Source organism: Periplaneta americana, chromosome 17, assembly GCF_040183065.1.
Source record: "Periplaneta americana isolate PAMFEO1 chromosome 17, P.americana_PAMFEO1_priV1, whole genome shotgun sequence".
Lineage (NCBI taxonomy): Eukaryota > Metazoa > Arthropoda > Insecta > Blattodea > Blattidae > Periplaneta > Periplaneta americana.
In genome coordinates this window covers 2,377,466-2,394,234 of record NC_091133.1, presented here as the reverse complement: position 1 = coordinate 2,394,234, position 16,769 = coordinate 2,377,466, and the positions used below count along the sequence as shown (strand labels likewise).

Below are 16,769 nucleotides of genomic sequence, written 5' to 3'. Positions count from 1 at the left end.
ACTGTCTTTTCACACCACATTACTATGACATGGAATGAGGTAGACCTATGTATATGATATTTGTAACTTTGTTGTACATAATCTCTCTCATGATTTACATGTCTCTTATCTCACAGTTGAATTGTATTAGACACTTTATGCCTGCAACTATTATAGTTGCGCGCTCCACTTTCATAAGCCATGTAGCAGGGGTTACAGGCAATTGTGAAGTGTGGCACTTCACACCAGTTACTTCGGTCTCATGCTTGTCCACTCCAGAAAGTTTCGTGACGATTCTCTTCGGGAGGTTCAAAATCTTCCCTTGTAAGTGATAGGAGACCGAGAACTGTGGTAAGTTAATCACAGATGCCGCAATTTTTTCCCCACACCTGGTCACAGGTTTTGCAAATACCTTTCTTATGTGATTATTTTAAACATAAAATATTCTGAATTTATTAGGAGATAAATTACATATTCCTTGGAAAAACAGCTCTCTAGCATCTTCAGCCTAAACTCATATCATCAGTGATATAGAATATCGGAGATTTTGTGCATGTTATCAATGCATACTTTTAAACTCCAAACATTTTATCCACATGAACATGTACCACATACATAAATAATATACTGGTACATGTAAGATTTTTTTTAAATTTTAGTTGGTTATTTAACGACGCTGTATCAACTGCTAGGTTATTTAGCGTCGATGAGATTGGTGATGGCGAGATGAGGCCGAGGATTCGCCATAGATTACCTTGCATTCACATTACGGTTGGGGAAGACCTCGGAAAAAACCCAACCAAGTAATCTGCCCAAGTGGGGATCGAACCCACGCCCGAACGCAACTTCAGACCAGCAGGCAAGCGCCTTAACCGACTGAGCCACGCCGGTGGCTAAACGTGTAAGATGTTGATAAATTTGTCATACAATAAGTCTGAACGTCGGTCGAGGTGGTGCCTAATTGGATTCGAAATACTGCTCTGCGATGAACTGCCCCACTGCCCTAGAGTCTCCAAATCTGCATAATTTGCAGGGTCCTCTAATGCATGTGATATCATAAAGTTTTTTCTATATAGGTGAAAACTGCCGGAAGTGCTTCTTCCTGAAGATTCTCATACCTCTATTATATCCATAGTAAGGCTTATTCGCATTTATAGAATGATGCTGCCATCTGTGGACTTAACACGAATACTATCACATGCCTAAATCACGAACAGATAAACGATTTGAGTCATTTGAAAAGCTGCTTTGAAAGATGGCTTCCAGGGAGAAGAATGCTTCATGTCCATGAAATACCAGGGACTTCACCCTAACACCATGGACATGTGACGTGAAGTGTTCCTATCGCTTTGTCTTAATTTGTCATAGCAGCAATAGTGAATTAATCGAGACAAGTCTTATGAAAAATAAATAGCATTTTTTATGAACGAAAGTGTTCATGTTTTTCACATGTATAAACTTACTTTTTAACAGAAATGCCGGACTTTGCAATCTTTCGTGACTTTCGACTAATTCTGTAATTCAGCACTTCTCTGCAAGGGCTGATAGCCCATTACCATTCACAAACTGTGAGTGATAGACTCATATTAACAATGGAGATGCTTTCTGACCACTGATAACACATCACAAGAACGATATTCATTATTGGGTCTCTTGTTTCCTGTTCAGCAATACAGTGAGGGAGTTGAATGATAAATTGTTAGGGAAGTGCCTAATATTCACTTTTCAATTCGCCTTGCCCTCCCTGTATTTTACAATATTACATGAAAGTAATGTGTTTAAGTTGCTAATAGTGCAGCACAGTGTTTTGTGTGATACTGCATAAATCTTCGTAAAATTGCTGTCGTGAGTCACCATTATCGTCTGTGAATGAACACATTTTTATTTTTTCAATCTCAGCTGGCTGCTATGTACTGTCAACGAGAGCTCACCTGTCTGTACTTCTTCATTTCTTCCTAGGTATAAGCAAATTTTTTGTTTGGATTTGTTTTCTGTTCGGTGAAGTATTCTCAAATCTCCACTCATAGAATGGACGTACCCACTAGGTGTGATAGTTTTATTTGATGCTTGGGTATGTGTGGTGTATAAACATTCACTATTTTGTGATATAAATGGCTATACATAAATATTTATACATTTTAATCGTCATCATTCAGTCTTATGTAGTTCAGCACTTGAAATTAATTTCAGACCCTGAATTATGAATTAGTTATGATCTCCGTGTGTTCTCTAGGAAGGAAATTCATTGGACCTGACGTGACTTAGCGAGCACGAACAGCAGTGATCACTTGTCAGAGATGAAAGGTGAGGAAACTCCGGTGCCAATTATTTCGGCACTCGAGTAGACAATTGGCACTGGAGTTTCCTCGGTTTTCTTCTGTATTCTCCAAGAAATGGCGTTAGTTGGGTCTCCACTCAGCTCATATAAAAACTACTCAGGAATACATCGTTGTTTTCTCTGAAACACTCTCTTAGTTATTCCATAAAAATATTCATATCCAGTGAAATTTGATACCACTGTACCATTGACATGTCAAGAATCTCCTCCAGTAACTCTGGAGATCCTCTGCATTCTGAGGCTGTGTAGAAATCTAGTTCGGTTTTCCATATGATGGCCACAATCGTATTGAAACTGCAGTTATGTCCCAGTGATTGTGACTAGCTGCCCAGTCATATGGCCAAACATGTCAGGGACCTTTTGTTTGTTCACAGTGACTTGTTGATTCTCCAGACTGCGTGAACAGTGACAGTCTATTTCATCTGAAAACGAAGTTTTGTTCTCAGTCTAAGATGTCACTGAAATACATAATTATGTGCAGGTAAGTCATTGCAATACATTTTCCTGGCATTCTCATCTGGCTATAGAACATTTTGCCGTATTAGTAAAATAGCTTGCGCTTGAAATCTGCACACAGGAGTTCCATGTTCACAATGTAGCAAGTGAAAATGGTGGACAAAATTGTGATACAGCAGCAACTTTATATTGTTGGTATAACTCATATACAGGCCCGTGGTGCAACACATGCTACGTTAGAGTTTGGTGTCTTGTTTCTGGTTGGAGACACTTGAGGTAAAGTTGATCACATTTGGATAAAAATGAAATTAGTCCATCACTGTATGGTCGTCTTCTATAACTCACTCTACTATTTTGTTTTATGTTGCAATAAGATTACAGTGATGCTGGTGATGGACGTGTTTAATATAGTAATAGTGAACTGTTGGTGAGGCAAATAGGAGAAACCAATTAAAATCACACCTAACACTGTCTTCTCCTGAACATTCTACTTGAATTCAATGGGATTTTATTTCTAGCCCTGCAGATAATGTTGCGTCATCCCTCCCTTTTATTGATCCTCTCAGAGTCGTGTGTTGTAAAAGGAGGAGTTGCAGACGAGAATGAAGCCTTGATTGTAAGGTGAGTGTAGTTTGCATGTATTCATCGCTGCCATTGAATTTACTCCTAGAGTTAAATAATGACGTAACACATATAATTATTTGTATTGAGTTATGGCATTTCTTCTTCATATGTGGAAGCACTGTCGCCTAGAGATCAGTTCAGTACTATTCGCATTTGTGTGTTAAAATTGCATAAAACCCTAAAACTGCCATCACTCACACGCAACTACTGCTGATGCTGTTACTTGTCATTCACGAAATGTAACCGCTCTTGTCCTGCCCCTTTGAACTGTTGCCCCATCCATGCTGGTCCTCCTCCTGGAAGGCATGTCTCCTCTGCTCCAACCTTATCATATGAAGGGTACACGGGAATAACGATCAAGGTCCATTTTAGAAAGTTTCGAGAAAAACTAATTTTAAAGTTGAAGCACTTAATACTTTGTTATGTGTGTATTTAATAGAAATTGACGTAGTGGAATGTCAAGAACGATGATTTCTTATTACTGGCTAGACCACATGATAGTATTTCCTTTCCACTGTAAGATAGCATTATTAACTCAATTTCGATTTTTGATGGACCTTGATCGTTTTTCCCGTGTACCCTTCATATGACTGACCCATTCTTATCTTCTCCTGTTTAGAAATGTGTGATCATAATTGTATCTTTTTGCTCGACCATGCCGAAATGTACTAATTATACACCCGGTAGCAGTCCTTTAATGTATGTCATTAAAGTACACCTACTCATTAAAGTACAGGTCTTCAGCCAATGATAACTCAGCTTACATGTGTTCAGCCAATGACAAGTCAGCTTTGTACCGTTATAAATCCGCAAGTATCGATTATTCTCGGATATGCAATCGAAAGAGAATTAGCGAAAAGGCACTGAGGCTGGAAATCCAATACTGTCGCAGAAGGTTATGTTCTGTTACTATAATAATTAGCGTTAATTGTAAATAATATTCAAATAAATTCAATTTGTCATCTCGTTTTTCAATGTCGAATTCAATAATCAAGGTTATAATATTATAATATTATCAAGTTTAACGGGACTACGTCAAGGTTAATGACATTATTGTTCCTCGGAAAAAATCAATACTTTCGCGTCTGCGCACATCTCACAATTCACGACCTAGAACTAGGTCACTTCCGATCTTGTCAGATACCTACAAATAAAATGTATACATCTGAATACCGGTAATTTCAAGTTGGAAATATGGTCGAGCATAAAAAGTCGTATGAAACTCGCCTATAATGGTAATTAAGAAGCTAGAAACTCGCTTGCTCTCGTTTCATAAATATCCATACTCGATTCTTAATTACTATCATTATAGGCTCGTTGCATAATGTACTATTTTATAACTCGTTTAATCCATGAAATATGTCATAAGTTTGTTTTATTACCAAGCCTCTTTCCCTTCCATCCATTACAAACTCTTTTAATGTATCATATTGATTTTCATAAGTATAGTAAATATCTCCATTTTTCAGCATTAGCCAAATATTTCTTTGATCCATTAAATTATTGTCATATGTAAAAGAAAATTTAATGTTTTATGCAAATGTATTGGTAACTCTTTATACATTAAGGAGCAAAATATTTAGTACAATACATGTCATACATTTTGGAATATATATAAAAAAAAAGGCAAAGAAATTGTACTACTGGTTACGTGTGAGTAGAAGTAAACAGTTGCAGGATGTGTGAAAAGTATAAACAGTGTAATGCTAAAGAATCAGTGTTAAATGGCAGTGTGTCAGAAGTAAGCACACTTGGGAATGAAGACTATCTGATGATCATAGTTAACTTTTAAAAGTGGTTTGAAATATTACCATTAAGTAGTAAAACATCACATGAGCTGTAGAACAGTTTAAGAAGATGTTCTCTGTTCATGGAATTCCCCAGACTTTGATAGCTGGTAATATGCAGTTTTAACTCATTTGAAGTTGGGAGATTTATAACTGGATGTGGAACTAGTGAAAACCACTTTGTTGCTTAATTTTATAAAGAGGTGAGTGTGTGTGAGGGGCAGAGAGAAAATTAAGAATCAGGTGATATTGTTCATTTTAAATATGCTCCCATTTAACAGTAGACAACAGCTGGCAATAGACAATCATTTTAATTTGAAAATTTGCACAAGGTATTCATTGGACATTGTAACTCAGGTCTCATAATATTGGTACATCCAGTCGAGGTGGGTTCCTCCAAGTTGGTGACCAGGGGATGCAGTGGTGACTCTCGTGCATTTCCTTTTGCACATAGCGACTTATCACCACTCCGCCCTTTTTGTTCTCTCTTCTCTTCTCAACACTATATTACTCTCCGCCGGCTACCATTCTATGTGGAACGCCCACCACGTCATCACAGCCATTTTCACCTCTCCATTTCCACTGTTTTGTTTTTGCCATGTCCGCCTACATGACGAGATTTGTTAAGATTCTCCGGTAAGACCATATATTTCTTCCTCTTCTAGTTATTTATATTCATTCATAGGTTAAGTTTCTTAGGTTTGTAACTCCCGTCTCACCGTCTCGAGCGCGACTTCCGAAATGTGTGGCCTAACAGGACCAGCAATGAAGCAATAGTGGACCCTTCACACTGCTCCTATATGCAAGTCTAGGTGCGGAGCCCCGACCACTATAGTCATGTAAATTCACGTAGACCGGTCTAGGTGGGTTCCTTTAAGTTGGTGACCGGGGAGTGCAGTGGTGGTGCTCGTGCATTTCTTTCAATACATTTATCGTTTTCTTACCATCCAACCCTCTGCGTCCTCTCTCCTTTCTCATCTCTATTTATCTTGCATGCGGAATGCCCACCATATCATTACAGCTATCTTTCCATCCCCACTGTTAGTTTTGCCACAACTGCCACCATGTTGAGATTTGTGAAGAACGCCTCGTGTGGCTTTGTTCTTCTCCTTCTAGTTATTTATATTAATTCTTAGGTTAAGGTTCTTAGGCTTATAACTCCCATGTCACCAACAGGGATCTTTCCTATCTCCGTGTCCTGTCCCATGGTTTTGAACGCGACTTCCGAATTGTGTAGCCCGTCAGGGCGCCCAGCAACGAAGCAATAGTGGACCCTTCATACTGCCCCTATATGCAAGTTTAGGTGCCGAGCCCGGACCAGAGGTCAAGTACACTCATCTAGAGCCCCAGTGGGGGCCCGGGGCGATTTACACGATCCGGTGACCAACTCTGCTCGCTGGGGCAGATATATCGCTTCGATGTATTACCGCTGACTTATGGGTGTCGATGTTTAATCAACCACGAGTCCCCTGAAGCTGCGTGCGATCTCGGACTGCTCCAGCTTTGGTGGGTGGGTCAGAGCTAGCCGAGTAGTCCGGCGGTTGTGTTCAGTATAGAGTGGGGTTATTCCCATGGTAGGGGCATAAAATGCGACACGCCTCTGGTGTGACACTTACCATTAAATGTGTAATGTCCAGTTTGAAGGGTAACTTGCTTGACATGGGTTGCTTGGGATGAGGCTGTGGGGAGGGTGCCCCCATGGCCTGCACAGACCGCGAAGAATTTTTTAGGTGTCTGTTTCTTACGCCCCACCCCTCGGTAGCAGGCTGACGCCGACGGTTCCGTAGGGGGGGGGGGCAAATCAATATGTCCTCGCGCTCCTCTTCTCCTCTAAAACAAAGAAAGCAGGAACAAGAACAAAGCACAGTACCTGGTGGTCAATCGAATATTGCTATGCATACGGAAAATTGAAATATAAAAGTAAAAATGCCGCCTCCGAAATGTTGGTATCACATTACACGGAACTGAAAAAACAATGAAGAACATTAGCCCATTCTATGTGAGATGCGTACTCGACGGTCTTGTGGGGAAGGTCAAGAACGCAACTAGACTTCGCAACGGCAGCTTACTGGTTGAGACATTATTTCCCAAACCAAGCGAGACGCTGCTGAAGGCGAAGTTGCTGGGGTCTTACCCTATCATAGTAGAACGACACTCCTTGCTGAATACCACGCGGGGAGTGGTACACACAGACGCTTTGGACGGATTGTAGGATGAAGAAATGCAGCAAGAGCTCGCGAAACAGTCCGTGTCCAAAGCTTACCGCATGTTACGTAAGCGGGACAGACGGACTTATCCCCTCAGCACTGTGTTCTTGACCTTTGGAACATCTGTCCTACCGGAGTATATGTTTGTAGGGTATGAGCGTGACCATATGTGCCGTACCCAATGCGATGCTTTACGAGCCAACGGTTCGGACATACTCAGAAACATAGCACGAACATCATATGTGCACAGTGCTGCAGTGGTGACCAAGGGAACACCCCATGTCCCAACGCCGTACACTGTGAATTGTGATGGGGTCCATAGCACTAACTCTAAAGACTGCATGAAATATATTACAGAGAAGGCAATTCAAGAAGGATAAGAGGATATTACCTTCTTCGAGACGCATAAACGTATTCTCGAAGACGAAAAGAAACGTAGAGAAAAATATGCTTCATTATTGCTGAGGGCAACAGAGGGTATAAATATGGCAACACAAACGCCATCTCTTGAAGATCTACCTGGGAAGCGAACTGAGAACGCAACCCAGACATGTGTTGACGCTGCCACTCAGACTGACGACTCGGATGACAGCTGTGGCCTTAAAATCAGGTCTTATAAACCAAAAAAGATTGTCACTGTGACGATCCAGACAGATTCGGTGCCTGTGAGGACGTCACGACGTCGCACTCCTCGTCAGAATGAGAAATGTAGAACACGATCGAGATCAGGGTCAGGAGAGCGACGGGCTGCAAGCAAGTCACCGTAATCGAAAAGTAATCTGTCGCAGTCTAAGGCACAAAGTCATAGAAAAAAGCAGAAGAAAAAATCCCCTGTAAAGCCACCATCATGATTAACTCCTCGTGATGATTAATATACAATGGAATGTGAATGGTATACGCACGAAATACACAGAATTACAACAATTGATCTATCGAGAGAACCCTGCTATTTTATGTCTTCAGGAGACACATCTGCGACCTGAAAACTCCCTGAATATCTCAGGACACTGTGTTCACTGGTACGATCATCTTGCCAATATTCGTACCAATGGAGGTTGTGCCCTCCTACTCCACCAAAATATCTTTGACTCTGACATGAATATTAGCACTCTACATCAATGCATAGATGCCAAAATAACATTACCTAACATTGAGTTTTCCATAATTTGTGTGTATATAGCCTAGCCCCTAATACACCTTTCACAGTAAATGAAATAGAAGCCATACTGATACAGGTACCTGCTCATATTTGGTAGTGGGGGATTTCAATGCATCCCACCAATCTTGGGGCTCAAATTCTGATGATGACGGAGGAAATAAAATAGCAGAAGTATGTACCCGTTTCAATCTTCTTACCCTGAATTCTGGGGAAGCAACACTTCTACCTTTGGCTTACGGTATTTTGTCTATGATAGACATCCACATTTGAACCCAAAACCGCAAACCTGCCTTATGCCAATTTGAGCGCCATCCGACCCAAGAAAATTTTATCCAGTTCAAATGTCTTCGAGCCAAAGATCGTCGCACTGTGTGCGATGCTAAGGAGACGTTCTAGACAAACTACGTCACTTCATTGAAAAAGAACGTCCCAGGTAACATTGTATGGGACAAAGTTCGCCGAATAATGGGGAAACGTAATTCTGTAATTCCGGGACTTTTCAACAGTGGCGTAATGACTACCAGTCCTGTAGAAATTGTTGATATATTTCCAACTCCCGCGGATGCTGCAGCCTGGGCTGGTGCACTGAATGGCTCTCTGGTATATTGGCGCGAGAGGTGGCAGGGCATTCGAAACTACTTGAAATATAAAATATGGTGGCAACGGGAAGGAGAATGGTCTGCACAAGAGGGAAACAAATTACGAAGAATAAAGAATACTGCTCAAGTTTGGGATTCGTCCACAAGAGCGTTATGATACGAAGATGTTTTACTCACCCGGTTGAGGATTGGCCACTGTCATCTGACACATGGCCATCTCCTACATGGCGAGCCTCAGCCGTAGTGTGATACGTGCCGTGTTCCACTTACGGTGGAACATTTTTTATTGCATTGCGGAAAATTTGACCGTGTCCGCCAGCAATATGGAATTCGGCCGATTCTGCGTGATGCTCTTGGAAATGACTTTAATTGTACAAATGCAGTTCTGAGATTTTTATCGAATACAGGACTTGACAGAGTGATTTAATTTTTTATTGACCCGTTATACTTATCCTTCTTACCCTTTACATCCGGAGGTTACATTTGTTGTTTAGTATATGTTTTTAAGAAACTTGATATTTCGGACCTGTTACATCCGAATATATTATAACATTTTATTGTTTTAAATGTGCCAGATAATTTATCTCTGGTGGTATTTGTTTTATTATGATATTGTCTCTTTTGAAATACTACCTTGGTTTTGAGAACTGCTCACTTTTATAATTCCTTAAGAGTCACTTGTGGTGACTACATCGTTTTCACTGTGACACCATGTTGTAGTTTCGTACTAGCTTCCAGTTTATGTATTGCTTGTTTTAATTTTGAAGAATTTTAGATAAGGGCAGATATAGCCATAGTAGTTGATGCACCCTTTTTAAACTCCACTAACTAACTAATATAGGTACAGTAAAAGTTTATGAAAATGAATTAGCATTTTCTGTTTTGAATAACTTTTATATTCCTCAAAATTCCTTAAATATCACTTCTATCTCTTCTTGTTGTCATTCTAGGTATAGTTTATGCTTTCGAAGTAAACTATAAAATAATATTGAAATTTGTTATGACATTTTTTTATATTATAGAACATATTCCTGGAATTTTGAGGTCACAAATGCATATTTTAACAATTTTTATGCCATAAAAATCCTAGCCGTAATCATCATGATATGTAGTTCATCACTGGATAAAAGAGACACTCGAAATATCCAGTATAAATTTTGGCACTTGTGATGTTTGTGTGTTCTCCAGGAAGGGAATTTATTGGATCTGTGTAACTCAAAGACGGAATGCAGTTCAGAGGTGAAAGGTGAGGAAACTCCGGTGCCGATTATTTCGGAACAGGAGTAAACAATCGGCACTGGAGTTTCCTTAGTTTTCTTTTATATTCTCCAAGAAATAGGGTTTGCTGGATCTCCAATCATCCCGATGGAAACAGAATGTGGAACACTCATATATTTTCAGGAGGAAAGCAGTGTTCATGTCTGCCCCTAAGAATGCTGTCTTTTACTTGTTTCATTTCACTGTGGCTAATTTCAGGGGGATTTTTCACTATCTTTGCAGAGTGAATAAGAGTGCTGATATTTTTTTAAGAGGTATTGTTGCTTCACAAATATAATATGCAGGAAATTCCGGTCGAGGTTGGTTCCTCCAAGTTTGTGGCTCTCGTACTGTTCTTTTCGTACGTTTGTCGTGTTATCACCACCCAGCCCTTTTTGCTCTCTCATCTTAATAATCACTGTATTTCTATTTGCTGGCCACCATGCATACAGAACGCCCACCACATCATCACAGCCATTTTCACCTCTCCATCCCCTCTGTATAGACTTGCCACGTCCGCCTACATGACGGGATTTGTTAAGAATGCCTGGTGAAGCTACATTATTCTTCCTCTTTTAGTTCATTACATTCATTCTTAAGTTAAGGTTCTTAGGCTTATAACTCCCGTCTCACCAGCGGGGATCTTTCCTATCTCCGTGGTCCTGTCCCACGGTTTCGAGCGCGACTTCCGACTTTTGTGGCCCGACAGGGTGCCCAGCAACGAAGCAATAGTGGACCCTTCATACTGCCCCTATATGCAAATTTAGGTGCCGAGCCCGGACCAGACGTCAAGTACACTCACGTAGAGCCCCAATGGGGGCCTGGTGCGATTTAGACGTCCTGGTGACCGACTCTGCTCGCTGGCGCAGATATATCGCTCCGACGTGTTACCGCTGATGTATGGGTGTCGCAGTGTAATCAACCACAAGTCCCCTGAAGCTGGATAGTCCTGGGATTGTTCAGCATAGAGTGGGGAGCCACGGGCGGTTATTCCTGTGGTAGGGGCATAAACCTGAGACACTCCTCTGGTGTAAGACTTGCCATTAGGTGTGTAATGCCCAGTTTGAAGGGTAACTTGCGTAAGGTGGGTTGCTTGGGATCGGGCTGTGGGGGGTCCTCATAGCCGTCACAGACTGCGAAGAATTTTTTAGGTGTCTTTTTCTTTCGCCCCCTCGGTGGCAGGCTGACGCCGACGGTTCCGTGGGGGGGGGGCAAGTTTAACTTTCCTCGCGCTCTTCTCCCCCTCCCACAAAAAAGAATAATAAAAAACAGAAGACCGGAATAGACACGACTGGTGGTCATATGACAAAAATTGCGATGGAATTGGACCTTGAGAGAGTAACAGTTAAAATGCCGCCTCCGAAGTTTATCAGTATCACCTTGGACGGAACGGAAAAAACTATGAAAAACATTAGTCCATTTTACATGAGACGCTCACTCGACAGACTCGTTGGGAAGGTCAAAAATGCAACTCAACTACGCAACGGTAGTCTGCTCATCGAGACTATATCTCCAAAACAGAGTGAGACGCTGTTGAAAACCAAGTTGCTAGGGTCTTACTCTATTATAGTCGAACGGCGCTCCCATGTTTAATGTAAGTCTAAGCCGAAGTTTTAAGAATTTTACACCAGTTTTAGTTTATAGACTTTGTTTTAGTGAACTTTCATCGCAGTTCTCAAATTATTCTTTGGCGTTTACTGATGGATGTTTGTTGCTTGTTGCTTCATTACAAGTGGACAAATATTTCAATATAAATTGAGCTAATATACCGGTGTGTTTAGTTCCAAACTTTATGCTTGTTGCAGATCTTTATTGTTTTGAATTTGACAACCCCGGTGCAGATTCTTATCTGCTCCGTCACTTTAAGCACCATTCAGTCTCTGCACCGTTAAATTCTGATGATCCGCTTGTTTTGAGAACCCAGGGGCTTTTCCACACTCTCCTCAGATCTGATTCTGAGATTGGAGTAGTGTGGATTCTGGGTCATGTCGAAATCCCTGGTAATGAGGCAGCGGATGCTGCAGCAAGGGACAGTGCTATGAACGGCTCTGAGATGTATTGGCACGAGAGGTGTAAGATAGTCGAAATTTCTTGAAATATACAATATGATAACAATGGAAAGGGGAATGGTCTGCAAAAGAGCGAAATAAATTACGAAGTATAAAAAATACTCCGAGCTTTGGATTCGTCAACAAGAGCATGATGACAGGAAGAAGTTTTACTCCCTCGACTGAGGATTGTTCACTGTTAACGGAGACTTGGCCATCTCCTACGTGGCAAACCTGAATTTTTAGTGTGAGATATGCCGTTACCAATTACGTTTGAGCATATTTTATTGCAATGTAGGAAATATGACAATAACCGTCGACAATATGCAATTCAGCCGACTCTACGTGACGCCCTTGGATATGGTTTTAATTGTGCTAATGCAGTTCTGAGTTTTCTATCGAATACAAAACTTCACAGGGTGATTTAATTTTATTGACCGGTTTTGCTTATCCTCTGGACCCTTTATATTTGTTTTTTTGCATACTTTACATTTTGGATCTTTTACATTCGAATATTTTATGAAATTATATTATTTTGAAATATGCTATATAATTTGTCTCTGGTGGTCTTTGTTTTATAATGTTATTGTTTCGTTTTGAATACCACTTAGGGTGTGAGCACTGCAAAGTTTTATGATTTTTGTGAATCACCTTGTTGGTACTGCATTGTGTACCTCGTTTTTACCATGACAACGTTTTTTTTACTTCGTTTTAGCATTCAGCTTATTGTAGTGTTGTGTATTTGTTTCTTTTTGAAGAATTTTAGTTAAGGGCGCGCATAGCTATAGTAGCTGAAGCACCCTTTTTAAACCCCACTAACTAACTGGAGTGTCTCGTGGGCATGAGCCAGGACTGATGATAAATTGTTTATTCTTGTAGATTGCTATTATCTGTGTACTATAATTTTATTTTATGTAGTTTTTGACTTGGTTCACATTTCAAGGCTGCAGTGATGTAGGATGTATGGAATACAACAAATCATGAATGACTGACACTGCGCTAGACTCACAGTTCAGTTAATTTCTCCATTCCTGAGAGAAAAGTTTACTTTTGCTGCATTACTGTAGTTCCCCACTCTGATGCATCAAATGGTGCGTTCCTCCAAGATAGTGACGTAAATAAAAGCATTGGATTAGTTGTCGAGAACTTTCCTGTGTGTCCTTCTACATTTCTTTCAAGTTGTGGGCAAAATTTACTTGGATTGCTTTTCTGTTTGGATCAATATTCAGTCTCCTTTCATAGACCGGAAATACCCGTTATGTGGAAAGTTTCTATAGGTGCTTGTGTGTGCGTGCATAAACATTTAATCTGAAATACTTCATACCGCACAATAATAAGGGCTATTCGTAAATATATTGCAGTGCGAGAATAGTTCGTCACGGATGAAAATGTAGATAGGAATTAATTTTTTAATATTAAAAGACAAATATGAATTAGTCATGTGTGATATTAGGGTGTTCTGCAGAAAGGGAATTTACTGGATCTGCACATGACTGAGTTAAACTCAGAATGCAGTGATGTCTTATCAGAGATGAAAAGTAAGGAAACTCCGGTGCCAATTATTTCTGCACTCGAGTAGACAATTGGCACAGGAGTTTCCTCAATTTTCTTCTATATTCCCCAAGAAATGGCGTTTATTGGATCTTCACTCTTCTCAGATGCTAATGGAATGTAGAACACCGATGTATTTTCAAGAGGAATACAAGAATGCGCCTCTTGCTCTTCAACTGCATTATGTTGTAACCAATGTTCTGCATATGAGTGCCAATCACTTTTCAGTTGTGATGGAATGATCAACAAGAAATCTGAGGACGACCCATTGGTTGTACAATCGACTGGTAACACTGCTGCAGGTGAGAAGGAGCCCTTGTTGAGGGTAGATTCAAATTCGCTGGTTCTAATTTCCTTATGTGATACGTATAACAGTGCAGGCCTGCAATATGTGTGTCTCTCCAATGTTATAGTTAGTAGATTTACAAAAAAATCTTATGTGCCGTTGTTTATCCTGCTGCCTTCTTTTATAATATTTTAAGAGTTGATAATGGGCCCAAGTTGAAATGGTGATTTTCATAAATCCTCTTAACCTGTTAATGCCTTCTGCATTTTAAAGATCAAAAAGTAGAATTTTATTACAAGGGAGCAGCTACATGCTTAGCTCTCACACAATATCCGGTAATTTCATTACTACAGATTTTTGTTATTGCAATTAATTTGTAATTCAGTAAATACAAAAATATTCTTTGTTCTTAACTTCTATGATAAAATGTCTAGCTTTCATTAATCAGGTAATCTTGTCGTACTTTAATTTTTATTGTAATTGTAAATTTAATGTTAATTGTATAATTTTATTGTTCATATTATAGTTGTAATCCTCTGGTAGAGGGGCAGAGAAGGCCTGACGGCCTTATCTCTACCAGGTTAAATAAATAAATACTAAATACAACGTAATGTAATTTTAATATCCCCTAACTAATTGTGTTCACTGCTTGCCTTGCATGCAAATACAAACATAAGTGATTAATTGCAAGCAAAACAGTGACAATAATGAACACAATCAGTGTGAATGTCAGCTGCGTTGTTGCAGATCAGATTATTAGATGTTAATGTGTTCGTGTCACATTTGAAGTATATTTAGTAATCATTTGACATTTTGAGAATGGATATTTGAAGGGAACAAGTAATCTTCAAATAAAGAACGAAGAAGCACTGATCCGAAAGTTCGTTCATGCATAACAGCAAGTCATAAAAATTCAGATATAACAGATAGTGTAGAAATTTTTATATACTTTGCATTTATTTTTCTTTTGTTTGCACTTGTGTCAGATTGAAATAAAAAAAAAATATTGTCGTTGATTCGGGTTGAAACATTCCCATATATTAAGTACATTTTGCAACCTTTGACATGAAAATATATTTGCTATTATGTTACGAAAGGATGTTGTATTGTAATTGTTTATGGTATAAAGCAGATAATTCCATGTGTATATATATATATATATATATATATATATATATATATACACTTCACCAACTTTATTTAATATTTATATAAATGAAATTATTTTAAAATGGAACCATATCTACACATCAGGAATCAAAATAACCAGTGCTGTAACATTAAATACCTTACTCTATGCCGATGATCAAGTCATGATTTCCAATTCAGAGGATAATTTACAAAGAGGATTATATACATTAAATAAAATATTAAAAGATTTTGGAATGGAAATTTCAGCACAAAAATCAAAAGTAATGGCATTTTTAGGACAAGACCCAGTCAGAAGTAAGCTAATACACAATAACCAATGCCTCGAACAAGTGCAAAATTTCAGTTGTCTGGGTTGTGAAATATCTCATCAAAATGAAAAAGATGTGAACAAGAAAATTACCAAATTTACACAAATTCTAGGAATAATAAACAATGCATTAAAAGGCTAAATTAGTACAAAAATCTACAAGAATAAAAATATATAATACACTAGCATTGCCCTCCCTTTTATACGGAAGCGAGATTTGGACATTAAAGAAACAAGACATGAACAGAATCAAAGCAACGGATATGAAATGTTTCAGGAGGACAGCAGGATATACTCTTTTAGACCGAAAAAGGAATGAAGAAATTTTAGAACAATTAGAAGTAGAGTCCGTGGAAGAAAAAATCAGCAGATACAAATTCAATTGGCTAGATCATGTAAGAAGAATGGAAAATTCAAGAATTCCAAAAATTATGATGCAGTATAAACTTAGAGGACATCGTCGACCAGGAAGACCTTTTAGAAGACTGCTAGATGGGGCCGAAATAGGTCTACAGAGGCCTAATTCGTGAAGGATGATGATGATGATGATGATGTATATATATTTGGACTCGTTTGAGGGTCAAGGAGCATAGTTGGTAAATATGCTTTTTGTATGTGAAAATAAACTATGAAGTAATCTGAAATCATGTCTGGGTATTGCTGGCCTGCCATGAAGATCCGTCAGGTATTCATGTCAGCACTTTCAAGGAACAGGAAATAGACCGCAGTCTAGTGGTAGGCCTTTGCCCTCCATGGGCTATGGCCTGTATCATATAGTAGTTAAAAAAAACTCAACAGACAAACTTTGTGAGTAGTTCATTCTAATAAATAATTCGGAAATTTCACTTTTGTTTGGAAAAAGGTAGGCCTATATATCCCTATGTCAACTCCTTTGAGGGTGAAATTACGTAGTGAAAACTCAGTTATAAAGCCAGTGAATATGCGGGGCTGTGTAGAAATAAATACTTGGAAATCATACCGATGAAATGCTACCTGGCTAGTTACACAGGCCTGCAACG

At 39.3% G+C, this 16,769-nt stretch overlaps 1 protein-coding gene across 9 annotated transcripts in view; it reads left to right on the top strand.

Moving 5' to 3' along the window:
* Nucleotides 1–16,769, top strand: part of LOC138693135 (zinc finger protein 77-like) — a 55,992-nt gene that overhangs the window by 16,011 nt on the left and 23,212 nt on the right. The window contains exons 2-4 of one of the 9 annotated variants that reach the window (XM_069816792.1): nt 2,692–2,798; nt 3,340–3,394; nt 14,113–14,307. The exons of 2 other annotated variants lie outside the window; for them this stretch is intronic. In XM_069816792.1, the coding sequence (XP_069672893.1) occupies nt 14,244–14,307 (64 nt within the window). In that variant the 5' untranslated portion in view covers nt 2,692–2,798; nt 3,340–3,394; nt 14,113–14,243. Of the gene's footprint in view, nt 1–2,691; nt 3,050–3,291; nt 3,395–13,382; nt 14,308–16,769 lie in introns of those variants that run through there. 6 more of the 9 variants (XM_069816790.1, XM_069816789.1, XM_069816796.1 and 3 more) reach the window with 6 other exon arrangements.